Below are 23685 nucleotides of genomic sequence, written 5' to 3' on the forward strand. Positions count from 1 at the left end.
CTAAAAATCTGTCCCTCATCTTGGAAGTGATCCTAAAACCCAAGGCTCAAACTTCCACTGAAAAGGAAAAGGGGCAGACTGCTAGAATCGCATTTTTCTTCTCTCAATTTTCAACATCCACTGGATCACACTAGCTTCCATGAAAGTGAAATACTTGTGTTGTCTCAGAACAAGTCTTGCTAAAAGATGACTCAGTTGCATGTGCACTGAGTTTTAAAAGTACCATAAAGGTTTTCAAAATGGGGCTAGGACCCTTCACTTTAGTTCAGCTGAAAAATGCAGTTATAGTTCAATGGCTTATGTTTTTAGACCTTTGCTCACAAGCCACTGTTACAGTTCAGTGGCTGACAACCATAACTCTATACCTAACATCCATCTAGATGTGCTCATAGTATAGGCTGGACAGATCTTAGGCCTGTTCTTCAAACAGCTTGAGTATTCACATTTGACATCTATTAGCTAGAAGGGGTCTTTGAGCAGGATCCAGGACCTGCCCAATGATTGAAATTCTGGTACTTGATAAGCTCATCTTTTCCAAGAGTAGTATAAGACACAAACTAGCTGGTGACGAGTGGGATTCAAATCCTGGCTCTGCCATTGTAGCCCTGTGAAACTGCACCCTGGCATTGTAATAGGCTGTGCTGGTTCTGAGTGTGTATCGTGCTGGACTTCTGTTCCTGCTCTGATTATTTTTTTTAAATTTTCTTAGGATTGCTTTCAGCTGTGGACTTGGTTGAAGTAAACCCATTGCTTGGAGCCTCTCAAGAGGAAGTGAACGCTACAGCCAGTCTTGCAGTGGATGTGATAGCTACATGCTTTGGGCAGACAAGAGAAGGCACACATGCTGTTCTTTATGAACTCCCAACGCCCAGTTCACCAGATGAATCAGACGGTGAGGAGCAAGTGAGGCTTTAGAACCCCCACATGTTGGAAGACACTTCACATTGGGCATTCCAGGGCTCTGCTGAAGCACTTGATAGATTAATGGTTGTCAAACACTGAGTGTTTTACTTCGTTTTTAAAGAGACTAGTTTTTCCATTTGACCAATAACTACTGTATGATGTAATGTTTTATTCATTTATGCAATTAGATGTACATTTAGCAAAATAAAAACACTGAATATCTTGTTACAGTCTTACATGACTTCAGTCTTAGCCTTTGCATTTTTCTTTTTAGCCTCCATGTCTTTCTAGAGCCAGTCCAGTAGTTCAGTTGAAAAATGCTGTCAGAACCCACCAACTCAATCACAGGGCTTTCAACTGGAATAGACACATCCACTTCTACAGCCAGTTACCCACTCTCTCAGCTATGTCCCTTCATAATCCTTGAGACACCTGGGAAGACCAATCTGACCAAACACAAGCTCAGCTCTTGCGGAAGAACTTGTAGTAAACCACACCTCCTAGGATGGCTAATTCTATGAGGATGATGACAGACAGCAGCAACTTGTTTGTTATAACTCTAGAACAAGAAAAGGCAGTTTAGGACCATGATACCAACGGCTTGTACATAGTGATAAGACTTAGTAGGTCAAATCTAAAAGCTCTTGGAGTGTGTAAGACTGTTCTACTACCTTAGAGTGTTTTAAATCTTGATTACCAATGGAACTTATTTCAACCATTTGTTCCTCCCAGTTACCAAAAGTTGATTTAGTTTTTAAAACTTGTCATTAATCTTAATGTACTTCCATTTGTAGAGACTTATCCACATAGCTCTCAAAGAGGAAGAAGGGATTAAGCAGTGCTTTCCAGCACTTCTCTGGAACTTCTGTTTGTTCTCCATTTTTCTACTTCCTGTGATGCTGCATTCTCTTCCACCCCCCACGTAGTGTACATTTATCCAACTGTTTTAGTCTCACACAGTAAAGTGGGCAGGACCATCCCATGTTTACCCAGTAAGTCTAAGTCAAGTCACAGGTACTACTTGGGAGCAGAGACTCCCCAAATAGGACTCAAGTGCCAAAACCACATTATTGTACATTAGCTTATGTAAGCCACCATTACTCACTCATTACAAGCATTTTAACAAAGCTGAGAAGATGTTAAGTATTGAAGACATTTATCACACTGGTCCCTTCTGCTAAAGTGGCCTTTGACTAGTCTTACCTGTGGAAATAACTTCCAACATAATTCCCTTTGAACAACAGTGCCCACCTCTACCAATGCTTTCCAAGTGTACCCAAGGATAGGTTGCATAATGATAAAAGCAGCTCATCAAGAATTCCCACTGCCCTCAGAAGGTAGCCATGCTACATCCTTAGGAACTAATGGCAAACTGTAATTCAGTTGTTGGTTTAAAAAAACTGGGCTTTTTTTCCCTTTTACGTCCATGAGCCAAGTTCAGCAAAAGACACCTAGCCTAAAACCCAATCAGTAAGCTGTTAGGAAATTAATTTTTACCAAAGCAAGAGATCAGTGGAGTGTACTGAGGACCACTATTAGCACTAGTGTAAACCACTAGTACAGGACAGAGGGTGAATACCATAGACTGTTGACAAAATGGGTTATTTTCAAAGACTCAAGAAAAGCGAAACTAGCAAATTAAGTAGTGAGGCACCATGTGGCTTTGTCTACACTGCAGGGTTTTTGCACAAGAAGCTGTCCGCAGAAGAGATCTTCTGCAAAAATGCATCCACACTTCAAAAGCACTTCGCAAAAGTGATGTGCTTGGACACTCTTGCACAAGAAAGCTCTGATGGCCATTAACAGAATGGCCATCAGAGCACCTGTGATAGGCTCCTTTTCCACAAGAAACCCCTGCGGAGCATCCACACATGCCTTTATGTGCAAGAGATGTAGCACAAAAAGGAGTTATTCCTCAGGGGGAGAGGAACAATTCTACCAGCAAAAGCCCCTTTGTCCTGTCGATTTACTGTTTGAGGTTTTTTTTGCGCAAAAACCTTGTAGTGTAGACATAGCCTGTTAGTATAAGGTAATATTATGCTTGATTGATACATACTTAGGAACCAAGTGTCCATTGCTGGTAGCTTAAAAAGGCTGTTTGTTCAATATGCAGAAGCAATCAAAAGCAATGTGTTAGCAGGGGACAGAACAGTGAATGCTAAACACAAGTGTATGGTACAGTTTGCCTGTGAATACAGTTGTCAGCTTGTCACCCTCTCTCAAAAGGCTGAGATTCATATGAGGTTATTAGACAGATAGGTAGGGAAAGATTACATGGAGAAATAGGGTTAGGACTACATAGTTTGTTGTTCATTTTATAAGAATCTGAGTGCCACTCAGGAATTCTAGTTTTGCTCCAACTGAAATAAACAGGCAGTAAAATTAAGGCGCCTTAATTTCTACCTTGCACTTTTACCTCTCACCAACAGAAGTTGATCCAATAAAGATTCTCAGTCATCCTGGCTCTAATATGCTCAGCTACTGAAAGATACCACTGCACTTGGAAAGGGGAGAGAGAGAGAGAGACTGCAGCTCATTTACCTGGATACATTTCTGTTACATTCAGTTTATCTAAAATCCTTCTGCAGCTTCAGCTTTGGCATTTTTAATTTCCTTCACTATGGATTATAAAACTCTGCACTGTCCTATCGGAGATGGCTGCATTTTGGGTATTGCGTGAGGCAATTCCTGCACAGTCAGTAGGATTCAATCAGTAAACTACTTTTGAGATTTAGAAGAAAGGCACAATAATTTCCCCAGAATTGGTTATTATTGGAGGACAACATTGCATTAAAGGTAAGTAAATTAACCACACTACTAACCTTCTTGATATGGAACGTAGAATCTTACGGGTTTTGCTTAAGTTTTCATTTGTGTTCACTAACTACAAAGAAAAAAACACATTAGTTTCCACTTATTCTGAACGGCAATAAAATACAAAGCCAAACCTTGTATTCTGAGCCGAAGTGCACCAGCAGTTGGTCGAGGGCACAACAAATGAAGCAAACAGAAGATCTGGGTTCAGGAAGGATCTTACTGTAACTTTAATGAGCAGGCACACAGCATTGTATCTCAAAGCACCACCTGGACCATTGGTCTTACGTGAGAAACCATGCCACTTGTGATTGATTACTCAAGCCACAGATGGCTCAAGTGTAGTCAATACTCTCTCAGTACCAAAGTAAGAGAAAAGTGATGATTTGTCTAAAATAGTGGTTTTGATAAGTTATCAGATAAATAGCCAATTGAGACCAACACCACCATTAAACTGCTGAAGGACTGTTAAAAAAGGTAACCTTGGGATGAATAGCAATATATTATGTTGTCTGGTGCTCTCTAACAGCACTGTGGGGAGCTTACCCCTTTCATATCCTTAAGGATAAACAGAACAGTGAAATATGAAGAATCTTGCTATATTGGGAAAAATTAGGAATACCAGCAAGGAAACAAATGAAAGGTTAGAGAAAGATTTGACACATGGGCAGGAAAGGAGATCATTGGAAAGTTAACACATTATTACAGCCTTTATACTATGCAGTCAATAAGCAGTTTTTAAAATTACCTTGCAAGAAACAAGCAAAAAAAGTTTTAACATCCTCTGCTCACAGCTCCAGGAAAGTCCACAGAGGCTTTTAAAAACAATTCTAAACTTTGGCTCCTTGTTAAGGGAGCATATGCAAAAAGAAAGTGAGCTTGTATTTATTACTATTTTAATAGATGGACCAGTTTACAGATAGCACTACAAATGCATAACTCCACAAACAAGTTTAATGGGATAATAAATCCATACCATACTACTCAAATAACTAAAGCTCACCTGTGCACAGGCTTACTTTGCAGAGCTAGAGGTAAGAACGTGTCTTCACTTGTTAAGTCAGCAAATTTGACAGAGACATCTTGGACAAAATGATTAGACTGCATTGCATGAATTAGTCTTTTTGAAGTGGAACTGCATTTTGACAATGGTTTGCTCAAATAAAGGCTATGTGTTTAAACGCCTTTACATCAAGTTTGTATAGTTTAAAGCCACTATCTATACTTTACATTGTTAGTTGTTGGGCTACTTCCTGGTTTAGCCTCAGGGAGATGGATGAGGCCTACTGGGTAATCTCCATCTCATCCACATATAAAAAGTTAGGTTGAAAACTGATTTAGCCTCTTCCACTTGCTTCACACTGACAAAAATGACTAATATTTAAACAGGAAGCAGTCACTAGCACAGAACTCAAAACTTAACCAAAACAAACTCAAGTTCCACTTCAAAGTTCACCCCTTGTAACGAAGTGCTCTTTATGATGGACATTTAGAATGAAATGGGGGATCAATTTTTTATTCGTCACCAGTCTACAGTCTTCCACCCCTACCAACTGCTCCTTCTTCCCAGCTGTCCATATTGCAGCTTTCATACCCAGGAAGTGAACATCTGACAGAAGCACCCAGGTCTCCCAATAGGTTAACACCAGGCTATTACATTACAGTGCTAATAGTTGTTACACTCACTCTGCTTTTGGTGCGTTCCAATTGCTCTCGCTGGTCCCCAAGTTCCTCAATTATCTCTGTACCTATCTGATCTGTCTCTGCAGCGATCCGGTGTGAACGGTCAATACTCTGAGTGGCTCGGTTCAGGCTGTCCGTCCCCTGGAGAAGCAACACCCTCTGCGACTGCAAATGAGTCTAAAAATAGGTTTTTTACTGATTCACTATTAAAAATGGGAGCAGAAACATTGCTTTCTGCTGCATTCTAGAATTGAGGCGCACAGCTTTATAGACGACACGCCTATAATGGTGACATGCAGGGGAGAAAGTAACTTCAAGTTTCTTCCAGATACTGTCCTATCCCTGCCAGCTCTTTAAATAGCTCCCTGCTGGCTTTTGTTGCACCCTGGCCAGCTCTTGCCAGAGATGCGCATCAGGGTGCCACCTGCTTACATTCGCCTCTGGTAACGAGGCCCTTTTAGGTTAATAGAAGCTGACAAATAGTGTTTGAAAGTAGCTGTCATAAATTATGTCAACTCTGTATTACTTACAATTAGCCCTGACTATATATTTATCTGCAACATTTCTAGAGAATAGGGAAGAAGCCAAAGATAAACATAAGTAAGAGGAGGAGGAAAGAAGACAAACTCTTTCACTAGGAAGATTAAGAGCCAGAGAACAAATTACTTAAAAACAGATTTCCTTGTTTACACCCTTTATAACCACATTCATAAAAATGCAAGTAAGTCACTGAAAAAGGCTGAAATATGGAGTAAGAGATACTGTTCCTTATTTAGATTAATTTGATTTTCCCATCTTAACTCAATTGTGTCCCACTCTTTCAATCAAAACCCATAGGAAAAGAAAGATTCAATGAATAAGTAAACTGGGACGGGAGCAGAGAATTCAGGACTCTTTTCTTTACTACATCTTTATCTCTTGTAATGCAGGCTCATCACATATTGCCACAAACTAGAAGGATCTGAAGAAATCTAACTCCAATAAATGAAAAAAAGGGACTAAAGGAGCTCCAGCAGAGCTCCTCTAGGCTAGCAAATACATTCTCTTTATATAACCTCTTTTGGAAACAAGAAAAGCTAGGGTTTCTTCTGTCCATCATTTGCATGACTTTAGGGACAAATATCTGCTCTAAGAAGCTAAGAAAAAAACAAACTGTAGTTAAATAGAAAGAGGCCTGGTGTAGTTCACACACAACAAAACTACACTCAAAATAGGGTTAAAAAGGATATTAAACCTGGCAAAGACATGAAAACGGAGTCAAAATGAAGTGTTAATCTTAGAAGTACAGGTGTTACTTGAGAATGTTTTAAAACCTTTCTGGTTAGAAATAAATGTCACATTTTTCCATCCTTTAATCTTCACCCTGCTACTAGTGATACAAATATTTTATTTTTAAGTATTTATCTGCTTCTTTATCCCTACCTGAAGTCATTCCTTTATCTGCAGCATTCACAATTGGTTGCTGTAGAGATTTTTATGGGGTTACATCAGAGGATTACATGGGAACAAGCAGCACCAGATGGAATGCCTAGGCCACGAAGATCCTCTTTTCATACAAATAAGTAGCCCAGTCACAGGATAAGAAGCTCACTGACCTTGAGGCAGAATAGAATATTTTCCTAAGGTTTGAAAAAGGCTTTAATCTACTACCTTGTATTAAGGTATTGTAACAGGCAACAAATGACTTGTGCTGCTGCAAAATCCAGACAAATCAAGGATAGTGCCTCAGTCTCCAAAGTTTCCTGGCTTTAGTAATTTTTGTGCCAATGAAAGGTATTCCCAAAGATTAAAATAATCCAACCACGTGATGTGTGCAGCATAGACAGCAGCTTCAGTCCCAAACAGACCAATGTGCCTCAGAGCTTTAAGACAAGAGGTGATTTCAGTCTCTATAGTTCAGTCATACATTGCCTTAACTATCTACAGTACAGGAAATAAAGCTAACAAATCTAGTACTTCAAAGTTTTGAGTGGTCTGAACAATATTCTACTTAAATATATGATCTGTTACACACTTCATGTACCTTTGACAGCGAAATAAAATTGGTCATTTAATTTTTTCCTGAACTACTACAGGGGTGCGTCTAGACTGGCAAGATTTTGCACAAAAACTTGCCAGCTATCTATACTGGCTTCTTGAATTTTGTGCAAGAGCACTGATGTTCTAACGTAAGAATTCAGTGCTTCTTGCGCAAATACTTTGACGCTCCCGCTCAGGGATAAGCCCACTTGCGCAAGAGGGCCAGCGTAGACAGGCACCTTAATTTTTTGCGCAAGAAAGCCCGATGGCTAAAATGGCCATCTGAGCTTTCTTGAGCAAAAGCGCATCTATACTGGGCACGGATGCTTTTGCGCAAAAGCACTTTTTGCGCAAAAGCATCCGTGCCAATCTAGATGCGCTTTTGCGGAAATAGTTTTAACGGAAAAACTTTTCAGTTAAAAGTATTTCCACAAAATCATGCCAGTCTAGACGCAGCCCAGTTGTATTTTCTATGCTGTAAGGAATGTTTAAAAAAGTCTTTCAGTGGGTGCATCTACACAGCAGAGCTTATCTCAAAATAAGCTACACAAATTGAACTACCGTCTTTTAGCGAATATACCCCGCTCCTGAGAATAACCCGCACCCGAATATGCCCCGAGTATAACCCGCTGGGTACACAAAACTTTTTTTCAAACTGTGCAGGGGAGGCGGGGGGGCTTCTATGGGTGTGGGGGGGGGGGGAAATTAGCCACCCTCCGGACGGAGGGAGCACTCACCCTGCCTGGTTTCCGCGCAGCTGCACAACCTCTGGGCGGGGGAGCACTCACCACCCTGAGTCCCACACGGTCACATAACCTCCAGGCGGGGGAATGAGAGCACTCCCCAGCCCGGAGGCTGGTGGCTGTGCAGCGGGGGAAGAGCGCTCACCACCAGGTGAGTAAAAAATATTTTTGTATACCCCGCACCCAAGTACACCCCACATTGGGGGGTGTGGAGTTGGTAAAAATGAATATAACCCTCGGGTTATATTCGCTAAAATACGGTACGTCAATTGCGTAGCTTATTTTGAAATTGGGAACGTCTACACAGCACTTATTTCGAAATAGAGTACTCTTCCTCATCAGACTTCCCTTACTCCTCATACAGTGAGGGTTACAGCAGTTGAAATAAGTCCTCCAGCTTGACAGTATTTTGACAATATTTCAAAATAACTGCCTGCTGGGTAGACATACCCAGTATGTTTAATGAAAATCTGTTTTTTGTGTGCGTGTATGGGGGGAGAGGGTTAATTGAGCCAAATGCTATTAGAGAATCAACAAGCAAATTCATTTTGAGTTTATTCTTTCATTCTTACCAAGTTGACATCTGCTTAAAAAAAAAAAAACACCACCCACAAACCACAAGAGTTACAGGTACAATATTTCTCTCCTGCAAAATATTCTCTATTATACAGCTCCCATCACATGCAGAGTAGATTTACAGACAAGTTATATAAGCTCAGAAACTAAGCAGGGTAAGATAGAAACACTAAAAGTAGCACCGCTAGCTACAGCTGAAGTAGTAATCTAATAACTGAGTGTTTAAAATATTTTGAATATCTGTTTGAAACTTACTGTCTGCTCATTTTCTGTGGTATAGATTCCATATTTTGTGTCCCCCCGACTTCCAGGGCACAACCCCAAATCTGTGCTTTTCATCTCTCTCTGGAACATGGCAAGGTCTCTCTTGTAGGCCCGGATTCTGTTCATCATTTGGTTGCGGAAGGACACTGGGGCATATTTCAGTTCTTCTTCCATCTCTCGCAGCTTTGAGGAGAAAAAAAATAGTTACAAAAGCAACACATTCAACTAATACAGGGGAATATTCAAACTATGCCCAACCCCAAGCTGTATTTGCAACTTGGCAGGCATCTGAGGGAAGAACCTATTTTGTGAGGGAGGATATTGTAACTGCCTCATTTAATACAGATGCACAGCACACAAGTCTAGCAGCTGCTTAGCTCAAGATAGAGTGCTGCATAACAGGCCAGTGGTCTCCATAGTCACATCTTCACATAAAAATGGCAACCAGACTATGATTCCACAAGCCTAATTTTGTCCAAATCTCAGCATAGTGTTCATACTGTGTTTAACAGCCTTCCCTCAAGAGAATCTAAACGTTAACAAGGTAAGTCTTATCAGTCTGTAACCGCATCACAGAGAGCATTCTCTGAATCAAGATCTCAAATTTACAATTTTATTTTTTACAGTGAAAATAAGGAATAAGTCATACTTGTCAGGATCATGTCAACAGTGTTTTCCAAAATTTGATTTGCATTGTTACTCACACCCCAACAGAACAAGAGAATACCACTTGAGTAAGACACTGGTGTACATGTGTACCCTGGTACAAGTCGTGGATAATGCTTCAACAAAGGAGACTAAAACTAAAATTAAAAGGCTGATTTTCTATGTAGCATTTAAATAGCTATACTTTGGCCCTGTTCACATTTTTTACACAGTTTTAAGTTTTCCCATCACATCTACACAAGCAGAGATAGGCTGTCAACCAAATTTCCTTATCTGAACTCAAGTTCAGGACCATCTCTAAGTAGGACTTGTGACTAGAACTGGGTAACATTTTTTTTCAGTTCACTGGCAATTCCAAAACAGTTTTTTAAAAGTGATTCACCTAGAAATGTTCAGGAATGTTGGGCAAATAAAAAAAGTCACCAAAAATTAATTTCTGCTTAAACAAAATGCTTCATCCAAAATTTCTGTTCGGCTCTATTTCAAGCCCTCAGTGGGAGTATACAGATTTCATTGTGTATGGATCGCTACACCAATAATCCTTTGATGAATCAGGAAATAAAGGTAGTTACTACAGATGCATAGTTTAAGGTCAGAAAGGACCATTAGATCTTTTATTGGTATATCACATGCCATTTCCCCCCAATTACCCCATATGACTTGTCTCTGGCTAAAGCATCTCTTCCAGAAAATCCTTCAGTCTTGATTTGAAGATCCAGAGATAACAAATCCCCCACTTTCTCTAGTAATTTGAGTTTCAAAACCACTGTGTCATGTTTCAGAGATTCAACAATCATAAGATTCTCAAAAAATACAAAACCCAAATGATATATTATAAAAAATATACAGTCAAAAAATAAACTTCTGGTTGATCATTAGAATTTTGTGCTGAAATCTAGAGCCACAACCATCCAAGAGGTAACTCTTTTCCCTGTGATGGACAGTGTACATCAAGGCCAATGAGAGTTACATATGCAATTCATGTATTTAGTACAGCAAGTTATTGTACAAGTATAACTAACCAACACATCAAAGCTATATACTACAATAAGTGGAGTTTAAAATAGTATGAGTTTCCCATGGGAACAACTACAGAAAAGTTCTGGGACATATACTGTATAGCTAAAGAAATAAAATTAAAAGGTAACCATTATATAAATATGGTACAGAAGAAATTTTAAGCCTGTAATGTTATAGCTAAAAAAAAGCAAATTGAGACAGTTTTGCATTGCTTTACATCTTCTACTGCCCCAACAATCCTGCATCTGAATGTTCTTCTGAGTGGCTCTGCATATTCATATTTATGGATATTGTGCTACCTGGTGCTACTTTAAAGGTAGAACCTTCTCCAAGCAATGCCTATTAGAGTACACAGGCATCCTTCTTGCCTTCTCCAAGTTTCCAAATGTTCTGAGGGCAAGGCTATATAAGGAATATAGCACCCTCTCCTGCCTCAGTTCCTTCCACCTTTTGCACCAGACAGAAGCAAACCACTCCAATTCATCTTGGATCCAGGTTTTTCCCACTGTAGACAGTTCTTTATATACAGGCAGTCCCCGACTTACGCGGATCCGACTTATGTCGGATCCGCACTTACGAACGGGGCTTTCTCGCCCCGGAGGTTGAGGTGGCGGATTGCTACCTGCGAGCTCCGGGGCGAGAAAGCCCCGTTCGTAAGCTGCTCCGGTGCCCCTGGTCTGCTGTAGACCGTCTCCAGCAGACCAGGGGCACCGGGCGGGTTCCCGCGCCTCTGAGGCTTTGCCAGAGCAAAGTCTCAGAGGCACGGGACCCTGCCGTGGCTGCCGCTTCAGTCCCGGTGCCTGTGGTCTGCTGGGGACCGTCCCTAGCAGACCACAGGCACCGGGACTGAAGCGGCAGCCACGGCGGGGTCCCGCGCCTCTGAGACTTTGCCAGAGCAAAGCCTCAGAGGCGCGGCACCCTGCTGCCGCTGCGGCTCTGCTCCCCGTGTCCCTGGTCTGCTGGGGGGGGGGGGGCACAGCTAGTGTGCTCCCCCCTCCCCGCAGACCAGGCTTTTGTTTTGGACTCTGGGGCAGAGCAGCTGGGGCGCTGCCGATTGGTCCTGCAGCGCCGCTCTGGGCACTACTGGACCAACCCGGCAGCACCCCAGCTGCTCTGCCCCAGGTCCTGATTCAGCTGCTGCTGGTCAGTTTCAGCAGCGGCTGAATCAGGACGCCTGGGGCAGAGCAGATGGGGTGCTGCTGGGTTGGTCCAGTAGCACCAAGGAGCGGCGCTACTGGAGCAACCCAGCAGCACCCCAGCTGCTCTGCCCCAGGCGTCCCCAAGTCAGCTTTTGCTGAAACTGACCAGCGCTGACTACAGGAAGCCCGAGGCAGAGTTGCTCTGCCCCGGGCTTCCTGGAATCAGCTGCTGATCAGTTTCGGCAGCAGCTGACTTGGGGACGCTTGGGGTTCTTAAGTTGATTCTGTATGTAAGTCGGAACTGGCGGTCAGTTTCAGCAGCGGCTGAATCTGGACGCCAGTTCCGACTTACATACAGATTCAACTTAAGAACAAACCTACAGTCCCTATCTTGTACGTAACCCGGGGACTGCCTGTAGTTACGGGTAGAGTAATAAGTTTAGATACGTTAGTATGCTTGGTGAGATTCAATTCCATGTAATAGCTGAGCTGGAGGAAGCACCTCACAATATCTGTTTTTAGAGTGAAGGAATCTTGTTTGGATTTTCTGTGGATCAGGTCCCTGAAACCAACAGCTCAAGCACTACCTTACAGGTCTCTCCAAGGTTTGGTGTCTCCATGTAGGCAGTGATGGGGGACACCAAAACTCCCATACCCCATGAGTTCTTGGAGTGTTCCTTGTCCCTTATCCACTGGACACTTAAGAGTTACCAGGTTCTGTTGTCAGGGCCAGATTTACATGCTTTTATATGCACCTAGGAAAAGCATCTTCAGTGCCCCCTGTCCCTTATACTGACAGCTGTCCTTCATGTTTTCTGTACAATAAAACCCCCCCAAAACAAAAACCAACACATTTAACTCTCAACTATTAGGTGCCCCTATGCACATGCCTCCTGTGCCTAACTGGAAATCCGATCCTGTCTGTTACTAAACAACTGTACACAGCACCTTGTAAGCTTTAACCCAGGATGAGCACTTTGCTTAACATCACAGCACTTAATTAGATTTAATGAAAACAAGAATACATGAATCATTGATAACAAATGTAAAGAATATTGAAAACAAATAGTCACATACAAAACCATAACATGCTTTCTGTAGACTAAACTTAATAGGTTAACCTCCTGTATAAAGAATTTTATTTCACCTGAAATCTTCTGCAGTATTTTCAACCAAGTCTGGCTGAGACCCCACTTTCATGACTGCAAACAAGCTATCTATTTATTTCTTCCTAGGTGCAGGATATCACATATTTTCTTTGGCTTCTAGACACACATCCAAAGTTTGTCATCTTTACCCACTGTAGCCAGACAGACCGCCCCCGCACGCTCATATCATCCATCTTATTTGCCTTTCTGAAGCATACAGGACAGAGAAGGAGCAATAATATCAGCATAGTCTATGCTGGCTCATCTGATCCTGAAGAGCTGAAAACATAGATATGAGGAGAGAGCGATTAAGGCAATAAGCTGGCCTCGAGGCTGCGAGAACTGCCCCGGCTGGCACCCATGTTGATTCGAACACACACAGAGTCCCTGGGAGAGGAATTTCCCACTGAGAAAAGAATCCCCAGTAATTCCAATTTAGTTATCTCTCTTACAAGTGTAAATTAAGTTCACAACTCCCTTGTAAGAACTGGTCTCACAAAAGACAGACCAGCCCCATTTGGCATGACAGATAAGAAAGAGAAATACGTGACCCCATGAGTATAAAAGATGGGTCCAGCACACACTCACTTGGAGTGTCATTCTACCCTCTACCTGCTGGTCGGGTTAGGTGTTTGACCTCCCGAGGTTCTATGGGGACGCCCACCTCGTATTTTCATCTTTCCTAGGAACTGAGGGACCGGCCCTGGCCTGACATGCTGGAGTCGAGAGGCACAGAAGGGGGTAAAAATTGTACCTGGATGTGGTCCTCTGTCTTAAGTGTACACATAGAAAGAGTAAGCTGTTACTTGGTACAATTATTTCTATTTTTCTATATTGTAGGGATAACATATTAATGTATTGAAAATGATTCCCCCAAATGGAAGTGACTCCCCATAATTTGTTCCCCACAACTTAAAGTATTTAGATTTATTATTAATTCTTCTTATTATTATTATTTGTTAAGATTGTTAAATGTTTAGATTTATTATTATTATTGCCCCCTTTAGAATATAATGTATTAGGTCATGTAACTTAGAACTGTTAAAAATATAATCCTATGTAACCAGAAACAGCCCCCCCCCCCTCTGTGCTCCAGGGCATGCTCAAGTTTGTGCAAGGGGCTGCTTGAAATTGACATTGCAGAGATACATTGTAACAATGCATTGTCAAGCCACTAACTCTGCTATGGGAGCCAAGCCCTGTAATTGTCTAAGGGCATTGTTAACTTTACTTAGCAGTCAGAGAATGTTTTAAGCAATACCACCCAGAAACTTTCTGTAACTACAACTTTTATTATTATACAAAATACTGTATGAATGTATGAGAGAGTGCTTGGATGATGAATGAATGGCTCTGAGAGGTGCCAGCCTGAGAATACAGCAACAAAGGGCTGGAGAAGGCGTCAGGTGCCAGTGCAACCAAAAGGTGTCAAGTGGAGAAACTGGAGGTCCACCCGATGAGATCACTGATGAGCACCTGGCAGCCACCCTGGAGACATCAGCATGATACAGCAATTTCCATAGACTGGCATAGGAAAAAATTCCTATAAGAACTGGACTAAAAAACTATGGAACCAGAGTCCAAGGTTCTGCTGCCAGCCTACCAGGAGCTTCAGATGCGCATCTGATCAGGACTTCGCTCCCCACTACCATCACTTGTGTACAGAGTACCTGGCCAGTATTCTGTCACAAGCAACTTCCAGGCTGGTAACTATACACAGAACTTGAATGAATGGATGTATGAATGAATGGTTATATATATATATATATATATATATATATATATATATATATATATATATATATACACACACACACACAAGTGTATAAGGGTTAAGTAGTGTTAGGAATAAGTAGTTAAACAACGTTGTTTGCTTCTATCTTTTCTTTATTTTTTTATTATCTTTACAATAAATGTGGCTTTTTGCCTTATCCCCCTCATAAGATCCTGCTTGCTTTTATTTGGTACAACAATATCTTCTTTGTAACCATTTTTAAGATCTATATTTTGCTAGTAGTTAAGAAATAGAACAATAGCCATTGCAACCATATGATTTATAAGCTTCCTCAAATAAACCTGTAACTGTTTAAGTTTTAACCTGACTCCTTCAGTTGCTGTAATAGAACCAAGCACAATTTAAAAGAACTTCAGCCGGTCATAAAGGGACAGATATAGGGAGAGCTTGGGCATTTGGATTTGTGTCACACCCAGGTGGCAAAATCCGTTGGGGCGCTTCTCAGCCTCCCCGAGGCTGCCCGCTGCGAAGGAATTATGAATTCTAGCAGCTGAAATCTGAAGTGTAATAAGCTCTCTCTGTACACTTATTGGGGCGCCCTTCAACCTCTTCCAGGTTGCCCACTGCAAGGGACCCCGGTCTCAGCAGTTAAAGTCTCAGGTGTATAGTACACACACACACACACACACACACACACTCACTGCCCTGACCCTCGGCTGACACCCACAGACAGGATAATTCCCTGTGGCTTGTTTATTTCTGCATGTTTTTTTCCTGTTTTCTTTAGATCTGTGTATTAACATTTGACTTCAGATATAAATGGAAATGTGTTAGCTTACAAAGTTTAATTTACATCTTGAAAGAGATATATGTATCTTAGCTCCTTATCTACAGGAACCAGTTTAAAGATACGTCACCATTTGGTGACCTACTTAAGAACATAATTTTTTTGGTACAGACATAACTTCTTGCACAGAAGGTGCACATACAGGGATACTGATGAACAGTGACACCAGTTTTCATTTGAGATCTCACACAAGATTCTTTGGTGATTTAGAATTGATATACCAGAATTCGGAGACCCATATAACTCATCCACATCCCCCTTTTAAACTGATATCAAGAGATACTTTGGTCACAGTTGGATGGCCATGTTAGGTATCTGAAAGACCTTGGAGAAGGCTGCTTTCCTTCTGTATTTTCTATTTACCAATCTTTCACACCCAAAGCACATGAGAAGAGGCAGAAAGCAGCTCTTGCAGATCAAAACTTTGGTTTCAGATGGTTGTCAGATCAGAAATCTATTAAACCAGGTTCTGCCACTCTGGGTTCCTCTAGCACCCCTACACTGTGTACAGGTCCCAGGACATTGGGATTGATTCCAGATTTATCTGTTAAAACCATCAAAACTTTGAAGGCACCGCTGGTGGGACTAGGTTAGCTGCCTTCTGAGGAAACTAGAGTCATGTCATTAGCTTTGGCGACATTGTCTTATTTTTAGAGCTAAAGGAGGCCGCCATTTTCAGTGGGGCGAGAACCCATGCATCAAACTTTTGGAGCTATCCAATTCTGACATAGCTACAATTCCAGCCCTTAAACCAGGGGTGGAGGATGTCTGGCTTGCCTGGATCCTGCCCCTGAGCCGCCCTCCCCCCCCCCCAGCATTGGGGAGCCCATGCTGGTACTTCAGCCCCTCTGCGGGGCTGGAGCGCACAATATCTACTAGGCTGGGCTCCTATAGGCTCTGGGAAACGTGGGGAGTATCTTTCTCCTTCTCAGGCGGGGGCCACAGTGAGGGTTTAGGTTTTTTTGCTCATATTTGCGTCTCACTTGTATGGCCCCCAATTGATTTTTATGTGGGTAGTGGCCCCTGACCCAAAAAAAGGTTCCTCACTCCTGCCTTAAATCTATGTGAGTTCCAGTTCTGACTCTAAACACCCTACATTCAAATATATCACTGGATTTTGTATTCTCCATGTTAGTGGAACTGGCTCCTTCTGCCCTTATTCTGGGGCGGCACTTGGATCCAAAAATAAATTTTTTGTGTTGTGGCTATTGTGCCTCTTTCCCCTTCTGAACATTCAACTGAATAGGATTTACAAGTCCTGCTGCTGGTTTCCTCTTCTTGGGTAAAGAAAGGAAGAGAAATTATTAGTGCCTCTCCAGATCCATCCATACCTCCTCCTAAGCTTTCTACTACAGAGGTGGCCAACCCACGGCTCGCGAGAGCCACATACAGCTCTTCAAAGGAAAAATTGTGCCTCCCGCACCCACAGCTGTTCCGTGTTCCCCAGCTCTCACCTTTTTTCCTTGTCTCTTCAGGGCGCCGCTTGGGGCAGCGAGATCTGACACTGTGGCCGATGGAAGTCTGCTTGGGCCACACGTGGCTGTTAAAGGGGCAGGTTTTTTTTTCCCTTGTTTTTTTTGCTCAACAACTTCTTTCCCTTGGCTCTTTGTGCTATATCCACCACTATTTTGGCTTTTTGTCTGTAACGGGTTGGCCGCCGCTGTTCTACGGGGTCTCCACACAGATTTCTCTCATCCTTTATTCCTCACCTTCCTCCAGATCCATCGTTGTCTCATATAAAGTCCATACCAAATCAGAGGTCTGATCTTCATTTAGAGAGTGGAAAAGAATTAAGTGACTTTTTTCATGCTTTCTTAGCCTGGGTTCCCTTACTCATTTCTTTCTTTTATGGGTACATTTCCAGACCCTAACTATTGGAGGGACTAGCAATCCTGGATTCCACAGCCTTATGGAGTTCCACCACAGGAATGCTTCCATCGTCCCTCTTATAAATAGAAAGGCAGTGTCTTATCTGATAAAGATTTGAAATCTGGGCAATGCTTGAATCCAATTCCACTATATCAGTCTGCAGTTCAGTCAGTTGTGTCTGACACTTTCTGAAGAGGAGGATGAGGAAAGATGACTTTTTTGAACATGAACGAACAGATACCATTGATCAAGCTGGGGTTCTGTTTCATTGCCTTGAACTTGGACAGTAACCACATCAGAATCCTCAGGATCTTTTGTCTCTTTAGGCAGCAGGGAGCTGGTCCCCTCAGGTGCTGGGCCAGGTTACTACAGAAGGCGTGGCTCCCTAGAAGATGACCCTCTCCTTCCCTGGGGCAGCCCCAACAGAGCAGGACCCTCCCTCTATATTTCCATCCCTGCCCTGGTACTTCTGGTGAGGGGGTTGGGGCAGGTTTGACTTCAGCCACCAGGAGGAAGATAGTGGTCCTTGGCTCTCAAGCCTGGCTAGAAGCCACTTCACCTCATCTCACCCTGAGGCCACCAAAAATGATCATTGTGAGAACCCTGGCCTAACCTATAGAAATGCTCAGGGACGAAGTACAAGGGGGCACGCACATGTTCTAACAAGCTCTCCTTCAAGAGGGTTCTAACATTGAGTGCCCACCAGCCAGCACAAAACCCAGAAGCATGAACATGCAGAGTCATCTCAAAGAAATCAATTTACAAGCAACCAACCTTTATTTTTATGGCTCTGTCCATTAGATTTTGGGCAGAACAGGATCTGAATGCCCAGGATCTGTAACATGCACACAATTGTATAAACCCAGGAAGAAGATGGGATTAGACTGCCATATTCAAATGATTCTAGGATGCAGCAACTGCAACCAAAGAAAGTGTAAAGCAGGAATTTGCTACTTATCTCTTGGGGTTGCCTCCTGCAGGATCAAAAATCCTAAGAATTCTGATTGCACCTGCAGCGTTCTGCTTTGCTTGGTAATTGTGAGGTGGCATTTGAGTTTAGTGCTAGTGAAACGTGCAGACTTGATAGTCTTGGAGAATGGAACTATATTTACCTAAAATGGTAAAACAGGTAGAGGATGTACTCTCCATACTAACCCCATCAAGAGACTTATTTCTAAGGAGAAGGGGAAATAATCAATGTAATGTAAATTCTTACCGTTTCATTTGCCTCCCATTGTTTCTCATCATATTCTCGAATCAGTTTCTTCTTCTCTTCTGGAAAAGGAAATATATCAAATATGCTCCAAGGAAATGAAAACAGAACTCAACCCATCATAGAATGGGAACATCACACAGAAGACTAAATAACAGGAAGAGTCCAACTTACACAAGTTCAGCCTAAAATGAGGACTACCAGAACATTCTCACAATTTCTCTGGCTCTTTAACACCCACCACACTGTGGAAGGGGAAGGGGGGGCCGCTCAGCTGGGCCCAGGGCAGCAAGTGGCCGTTTGGGGAACACGGACCCCAAAGGGCCGCTTGCTCCCCCACCGGGGCCCAGCTGAGTAGCGCAGCACTGGGCCGAACCGCCATGGAGGGAGGAGAAGGGGGGCGGGGCGCTGACATATACGGCCAGGGGGCGTGGCCATGTACATCAGCGTTCTCTCTCTCTCTCTCATATATATGATTACCTATCGTGGGCTGTGTCTAGACTGGCAAGTTTTTCCGCAAAATCATCTGCTTTTGCGGAAAAACTTGCCAGCTGTCTACACTGGCCACTTGAATTTCCACAAAAGCACTGACGATCTCATGTAAGATTGTCAGTGCTTTTGCAGAAATACTATGCTGCTCCCGTTCGGGCAAAAGTCTTTTTCCGAAAAACTTTTGCACAAAAGGGCCAGTGTAGACAGCAGAGATTTGTTTTCCGCAAAAAAGCCCCGATCGCGAAAATGGCGATTGGGGCTTTTTTGTGGAAAAGCGTGTCAACAAAAATGCAATAGTGAATATTTTATACAGACTTGCAGAAAGAGCTTGAGAAGGCTACAACACTGATTTAGTTATAAAAGGAAAGGGCAGTCATGTTTGGAAGAGTTCTGATAAAAACTACTGTTCCTCTCTCCTAGAAGCCAGTGCAAGTTTGCCCTAACTTCAAATAAGATCAAACCTAAGATTGATGCGTGCGGAGAAATGGTTAACATGCATGATTACACACAGCTCCCCCTCAGTGCTGCAGAAATGAAGGGTAGCAAATGTGAGCTGCTTGTCCCCAACATGTAACCACTGAAATTTTACACCATTACTTAACTGAACAAACTTTAACATCCACAATATATATGTAATAAATCGACTGTTAATTGTTCTCCCTTTGACTCTGCTACTTCACAAGAACAAGAAGCACAAGGGGAGTAGACAGGAGAGCAACTATTATCGACCCATTGTGGTAAGCAGATGTAGGTGTATTGACTTCAGCTATGTTATTTTCATAGCTGAAGTTGTATAACTTAGATTGATCTCTGCTTATAGTGTAGACCAGGCCCAAATTGTGATAAAGGTCATGCAGTGTTAATAAAAAATATTAGAATGGTTCTAGCCTTACACAAAAGTCAAAATAGATTTTACAGTCTCATTCAGAACATCCAGGATTAACCTGCTACTAGAATATATCAAGCCAAGTATCAGTGCAATTGAAGGAACAAAGCTGCGGAAGAGTCGTTGATGATGTTATCCATGTAATCATAACAACGCTAAAGAAGTGATTCAATTCCTTCTAAAGTAGAAATAAGAAATAAATAAAATCATTTTACTTTTTAGCGATGGGTCTGATCAATATTGCTTAGAAATCCCATTTTGTCCTGGTATCTTATATATAGAACAGAAAAGTCTGCATTTCAGTCAAGGAATTTATCTTGTTATGTCAAGAGAAACAGCTCTCCAGATCTGCATACTTCAACAAGAGTCTAAGAATTTAAGATCGGCCACCTCTGAAACGCTTTTGGGGATGACAAAGTCTCTGTAAAGTCACTTTTTTTTTTCTATTATCCAATTCTGAGGAAAGCTTCATGGGACTTTTCAGAACACTAAGATGCACCTGCTCCCAGTTAACTAGATGCAGAAGAAACATCCACTAAAAAAAATTTACTTACCCCATATGGGGACCTTCCTCAAGTCCCACAAAATTTCTTGCAAATTATTTTTGAAATCATTCTTGGGGATTTTCCTGGTTTGAGCAATGATTTATAGCATTTACAACTGAAAATTATCCTTAATAAGAATTTCAAAAATTGCTTGGCAACAATTAAACTGATTAGCCTTAATAGCAGCAACTCATTTCTTCAGACCCTCCCTCAGTTTTTCATGCAACTTTAATGACACTATTTTACTGACAAACTTCCATGACCACTATTCATAAAATTACCTTTTAAAATTGCACTATACAGTTAAATCAGCTTCCTGCTTACTGTTCTGTTCTAATTTTGAACGTGGGATAGTGTTCTATTTAAGTGCTTTCTTTGTTCCCCTCACTTTGGTATCAGAGTGCCTCCCAAAATTATAAAGTGATGAGTCATTTCTCACTCTTCCATACAGCAAAGCAGCAAAAGATAGATTTATAGGGGTTTTGGGAGGGAAGGCTAGATTGTAAGTAACTTGAGTTTTGCAGTCAGTTTCAATATCAAGCAAGTCCATATTTGTGATCCATTCTTGATGATAATAATATACTGTGTCCAGTAGAATATTGCCATTTTGGAAGGTCATCATCATACTACATGAAGTAATTCTTGGGACAATTTTATGGAGAATTTCAAAGAAGAGAACACAGACTTTGAGTTCAACTCAGTATTTAATGGGGAGCCACTTGTCAGTTGAACACTGCAGTGTTGTGTTCTCAACAGCCTAGGAGACTGAGCATAGGAGCTACTGGATTCTAAACAACAAAGTTTTTATGAGTTTGATGCTTACATATTAAGTACAGAGAATTACTATAATTAATCCTGGTGGTCACATGACTAACAAGTGCCAAAGAACAAGGAATATTTTGCCTTATTCACTCTTCTGGCAAAGAATAGATATCAGCTGAGTAGACTTCGGTGTCACACTTCTGAAAAGAAAGGGAGCTTCCTGATTGTGAGGAAATTCATTTATATTGCTAACATTCCTTTGTCAGGTCACTTCCCTTTTCCCCCCAATATAACCAGCATTCACCAGATGAATTAAAAGGCCACCATCAACTTTTAGAGAGATTCTTCCATTAGAAATCATTTCACCTACTTACCAGTATCTGCTAGCTAGATCAAACAGTAAAACTCAAAAATTAGAAAAAAAAGCTCATTTTTCCAGGATTACTTTTTACATTTAACAGCAGCACAGTGTTTCACTTTAGAAATCTTCTGTAGATTATGTGGTCTCCCACAGCAACAGGAAAGAGGAAATCATTTAAAAATAAGAAAACGTAGCAGTAAAACTACAAAAATTGCCTAGAAGACTTAGAAACTGCTTTTAACTCTTCATTATTAATTCAGTTGACTAGATAGTGGCCTTTAAGCTAGGGATATAAATTTATGTTTAATTAATTAATTAACTGGTTAAATGTTATGTTTAACCCAGTTGTTCCCAACCTGTTGTCAGCAGACCCCTGGTGGTCTGCAACAGTACTGTAGGGGGGTCTGCAGAAAGTTTAAAGTAGAAATTAAAATAAATGTACAGAGCCTACTGCAGCCAGCATGTCCTTCAGCCTGCATTGCTTCCCGAGCGGGCTGAGGGATGCGGCTCAGAAAGCAGCTTGGGCTAAGGGACGTGCAGGCTGCAGGCACAGCTATATTGTTTAGGGAGTCCATAACATTTCAATAGATTGATGCTTACTAATTAACTATTCACATCCCTACTTTAAGCAAGATTCTAGTGTTTCAGAAGGGAATGGGCCTGGGATCATCGGTTAACCTTCACAGTTACATGCAGCTCCTTTCCCCTCCCCCCAACTGCTGGCAGATGGGAGCTAGTGCAAACAGGGAGACACCTGCCCCCACTCTGCTGCCTCAGATACAAGGCAGCAGTGGGGGCGGGGAAGGAGCTGCCTCCCACCTTGCATGTAAATGTGTAATTGCTGAAAATTTCAGCAATTACACATTTACCTAAATAAATGCATTTTAACAGCCCTACATTGCATATGTTTCATGTTTGTGCTGACACTTAAGCCAAAGGCCCAAAGTATACAAGAATTTACATAACGTAAGTGCAGTGATGTCAGTGGGACTACCTTATGGACAGGATGGTCCCCCATACTCAGATTAGCCTGCAGGGCCCTGGATGGGCTACAGCTGGCAGCAGCAGTATTCCCCCCCCTCCCCCCCCGCCATTCACCTCAGGAGTGGGAGTCGTAGTAAAGCAAAGCTACATAGTAGCCAGCCTTCATTGGGGCTGGGGAACTCCTTTTTGCTGCCTCCAAGGTGAAGCGGAGAGGTGGTGGCGGGCAGAGCAGAGAGCTGTGCTGCTCTGCCGCGGTGAGTGTGGGGAGGCGATGGCTGCTGCCATCACATACCAGCTCTACTGGAAATCACCAGGGCTGCGTCCTTTGGGGGAAGAGGCTTGAGGGAGAGGGTGCGATGGGGGACTCACGGAGCAGCACAGATTATGGAACTACTCGGGCCACAAATGGCTCCCGGGCAGAGTCTGAGACGCCTGATCTTAAGGGTCAGACCTCAATTTGCACGTCCCGTTCAGTTCTTGGCCTCTAATAAGGATGCCAATGACCCTGCGCCGCCCCCCCGCCAGACAGACTCGGGGGGGGGGGGTCTCCCGCTCCTAAGCAATAACGGCCGCGCGCGCGCGCTCCCTCACCGGCCGCGCTCCCCCGCAGTCTCTCCGGGGCGCCTCGCAGCTGCTTGTGCAGCCCCCCGAAGATCTCGTGCAGCCGCTCGAAATGCTCGGAGGAGCCGGAGCCCCGACCCGCCATGGCGGCAGCTGCTGTCGTGTCCCGGCCCTCTCGCCTGCTACTAGGGGTCCGGGCTCATCGCCCCCTCCTCACAGGCACTTCCGGGACGCGAGTCGGGGCCTCCCCATCCCAGTGCCTCGTCCCGCCCAGGGGGTTGCCCACATGGCGCCTGATGATCAGTCGCTCGGCACCGCGGGCAGCGGCCCTCTGGCCACGAGGTTCTCGCCTTGCTAGAGCCACATGTGGAGCCCGAATCTCCGCTCGCCAATGGGGCTAGCGCCGTTCTACGGAGCAGGCATAGTCGCTGCCACCCCAAAGGGGAGGCGCCATC

General features: G+C 42.9%; 2 protein-coding genes across 4 annotated transcripts in view; one reads left to right on the forward strand and one right to left on the reverse strand.

Annotated features, from left to right (window-relative positions):
- The window catches only part of ARG2 (arginase 2), a 30712-nt gene extending 29568 nt beyond the window's left edge, over positions 1 to 1144 (forward strand). For all 3 annotated transcript variants that reach the window (XM_075927399.1, XM_075927398.1, XM_075927397.1), the window contains one exon: positions 710 to 1144. In XM_075927399.1, coding sequence (XP_075783514.1) covers positions 710 to 915 — 206 coding nt within the window. In that variant the 3' untranslated portion in view covers positions 916 to 1144. The remainder of the gene's footprint in view (positions 1 to 709) is intronic.
- VTI1B (vesicle transport through interaction with t-SNAREs 1B) lies at positions 1053 to 23620 on the reverse strand. The gene is made up of 6 exons (XM_006113398.4): positions 23261 to 23620; positions 18643 to 18701; positions 8994 to 9185; positions 5404 to 5577; positions 3726 to 3787; positions 1053 to 1462 (listed from the first exon to the last, which is right to left on the reverse strand). The coding sequence occupies exons 1-6, from the start codon at positions 23373 to 23375 to the stop codon at positions 1366 to 1368; spliced, it is 699 nt and encodes a 232-aa protein (XP_006113460.1). The 5' UTR covers positions 23376 to 23620; the 3' UTR covers positions 1053 to 1365.
- Positions 23621 to 23685: the final 65 nt, after the last annotated feature.

This window comes from Pelodiscus sinensis, chromosome 4, assembly GCF_049634645.1.
Source record: "Pelodiscus sinensis isolate JC-2024 chromosome 4, ASM4963464v1, whole genome shotgun sequence".
NCBI lineage: Eukaryota > Metazoa > Chordata > Testudines > Trionychidae > Pelodiscus > Pelodiscus sinensis.

Bases quoted from the DNA above. Each gene is read 5' to 3' on its own strand.
- VTI1B (XM_006113398.4), bottom strand. From the start codon at position 23,375: ATGGCGGGTCGGGGCTCCGGCTCCTCCGAGCATTTCGAGCGGCTGCAC. The intron at 18,702-23,260 runs GTGAGGGAGCGC...TTCCTTTTCCAG, and splicing joins ACTGCGGGGGAGCGCGGCCG to AAGAGAAGAAGAAACTGATT. The intron at 9,186-18,642 runs GTAAGAATTTAC...TTCTCCTCAAAG, and splicing joins AATGGGAGGCAAATGAAACG to CTGCGAGAGATGGAAGAAGA.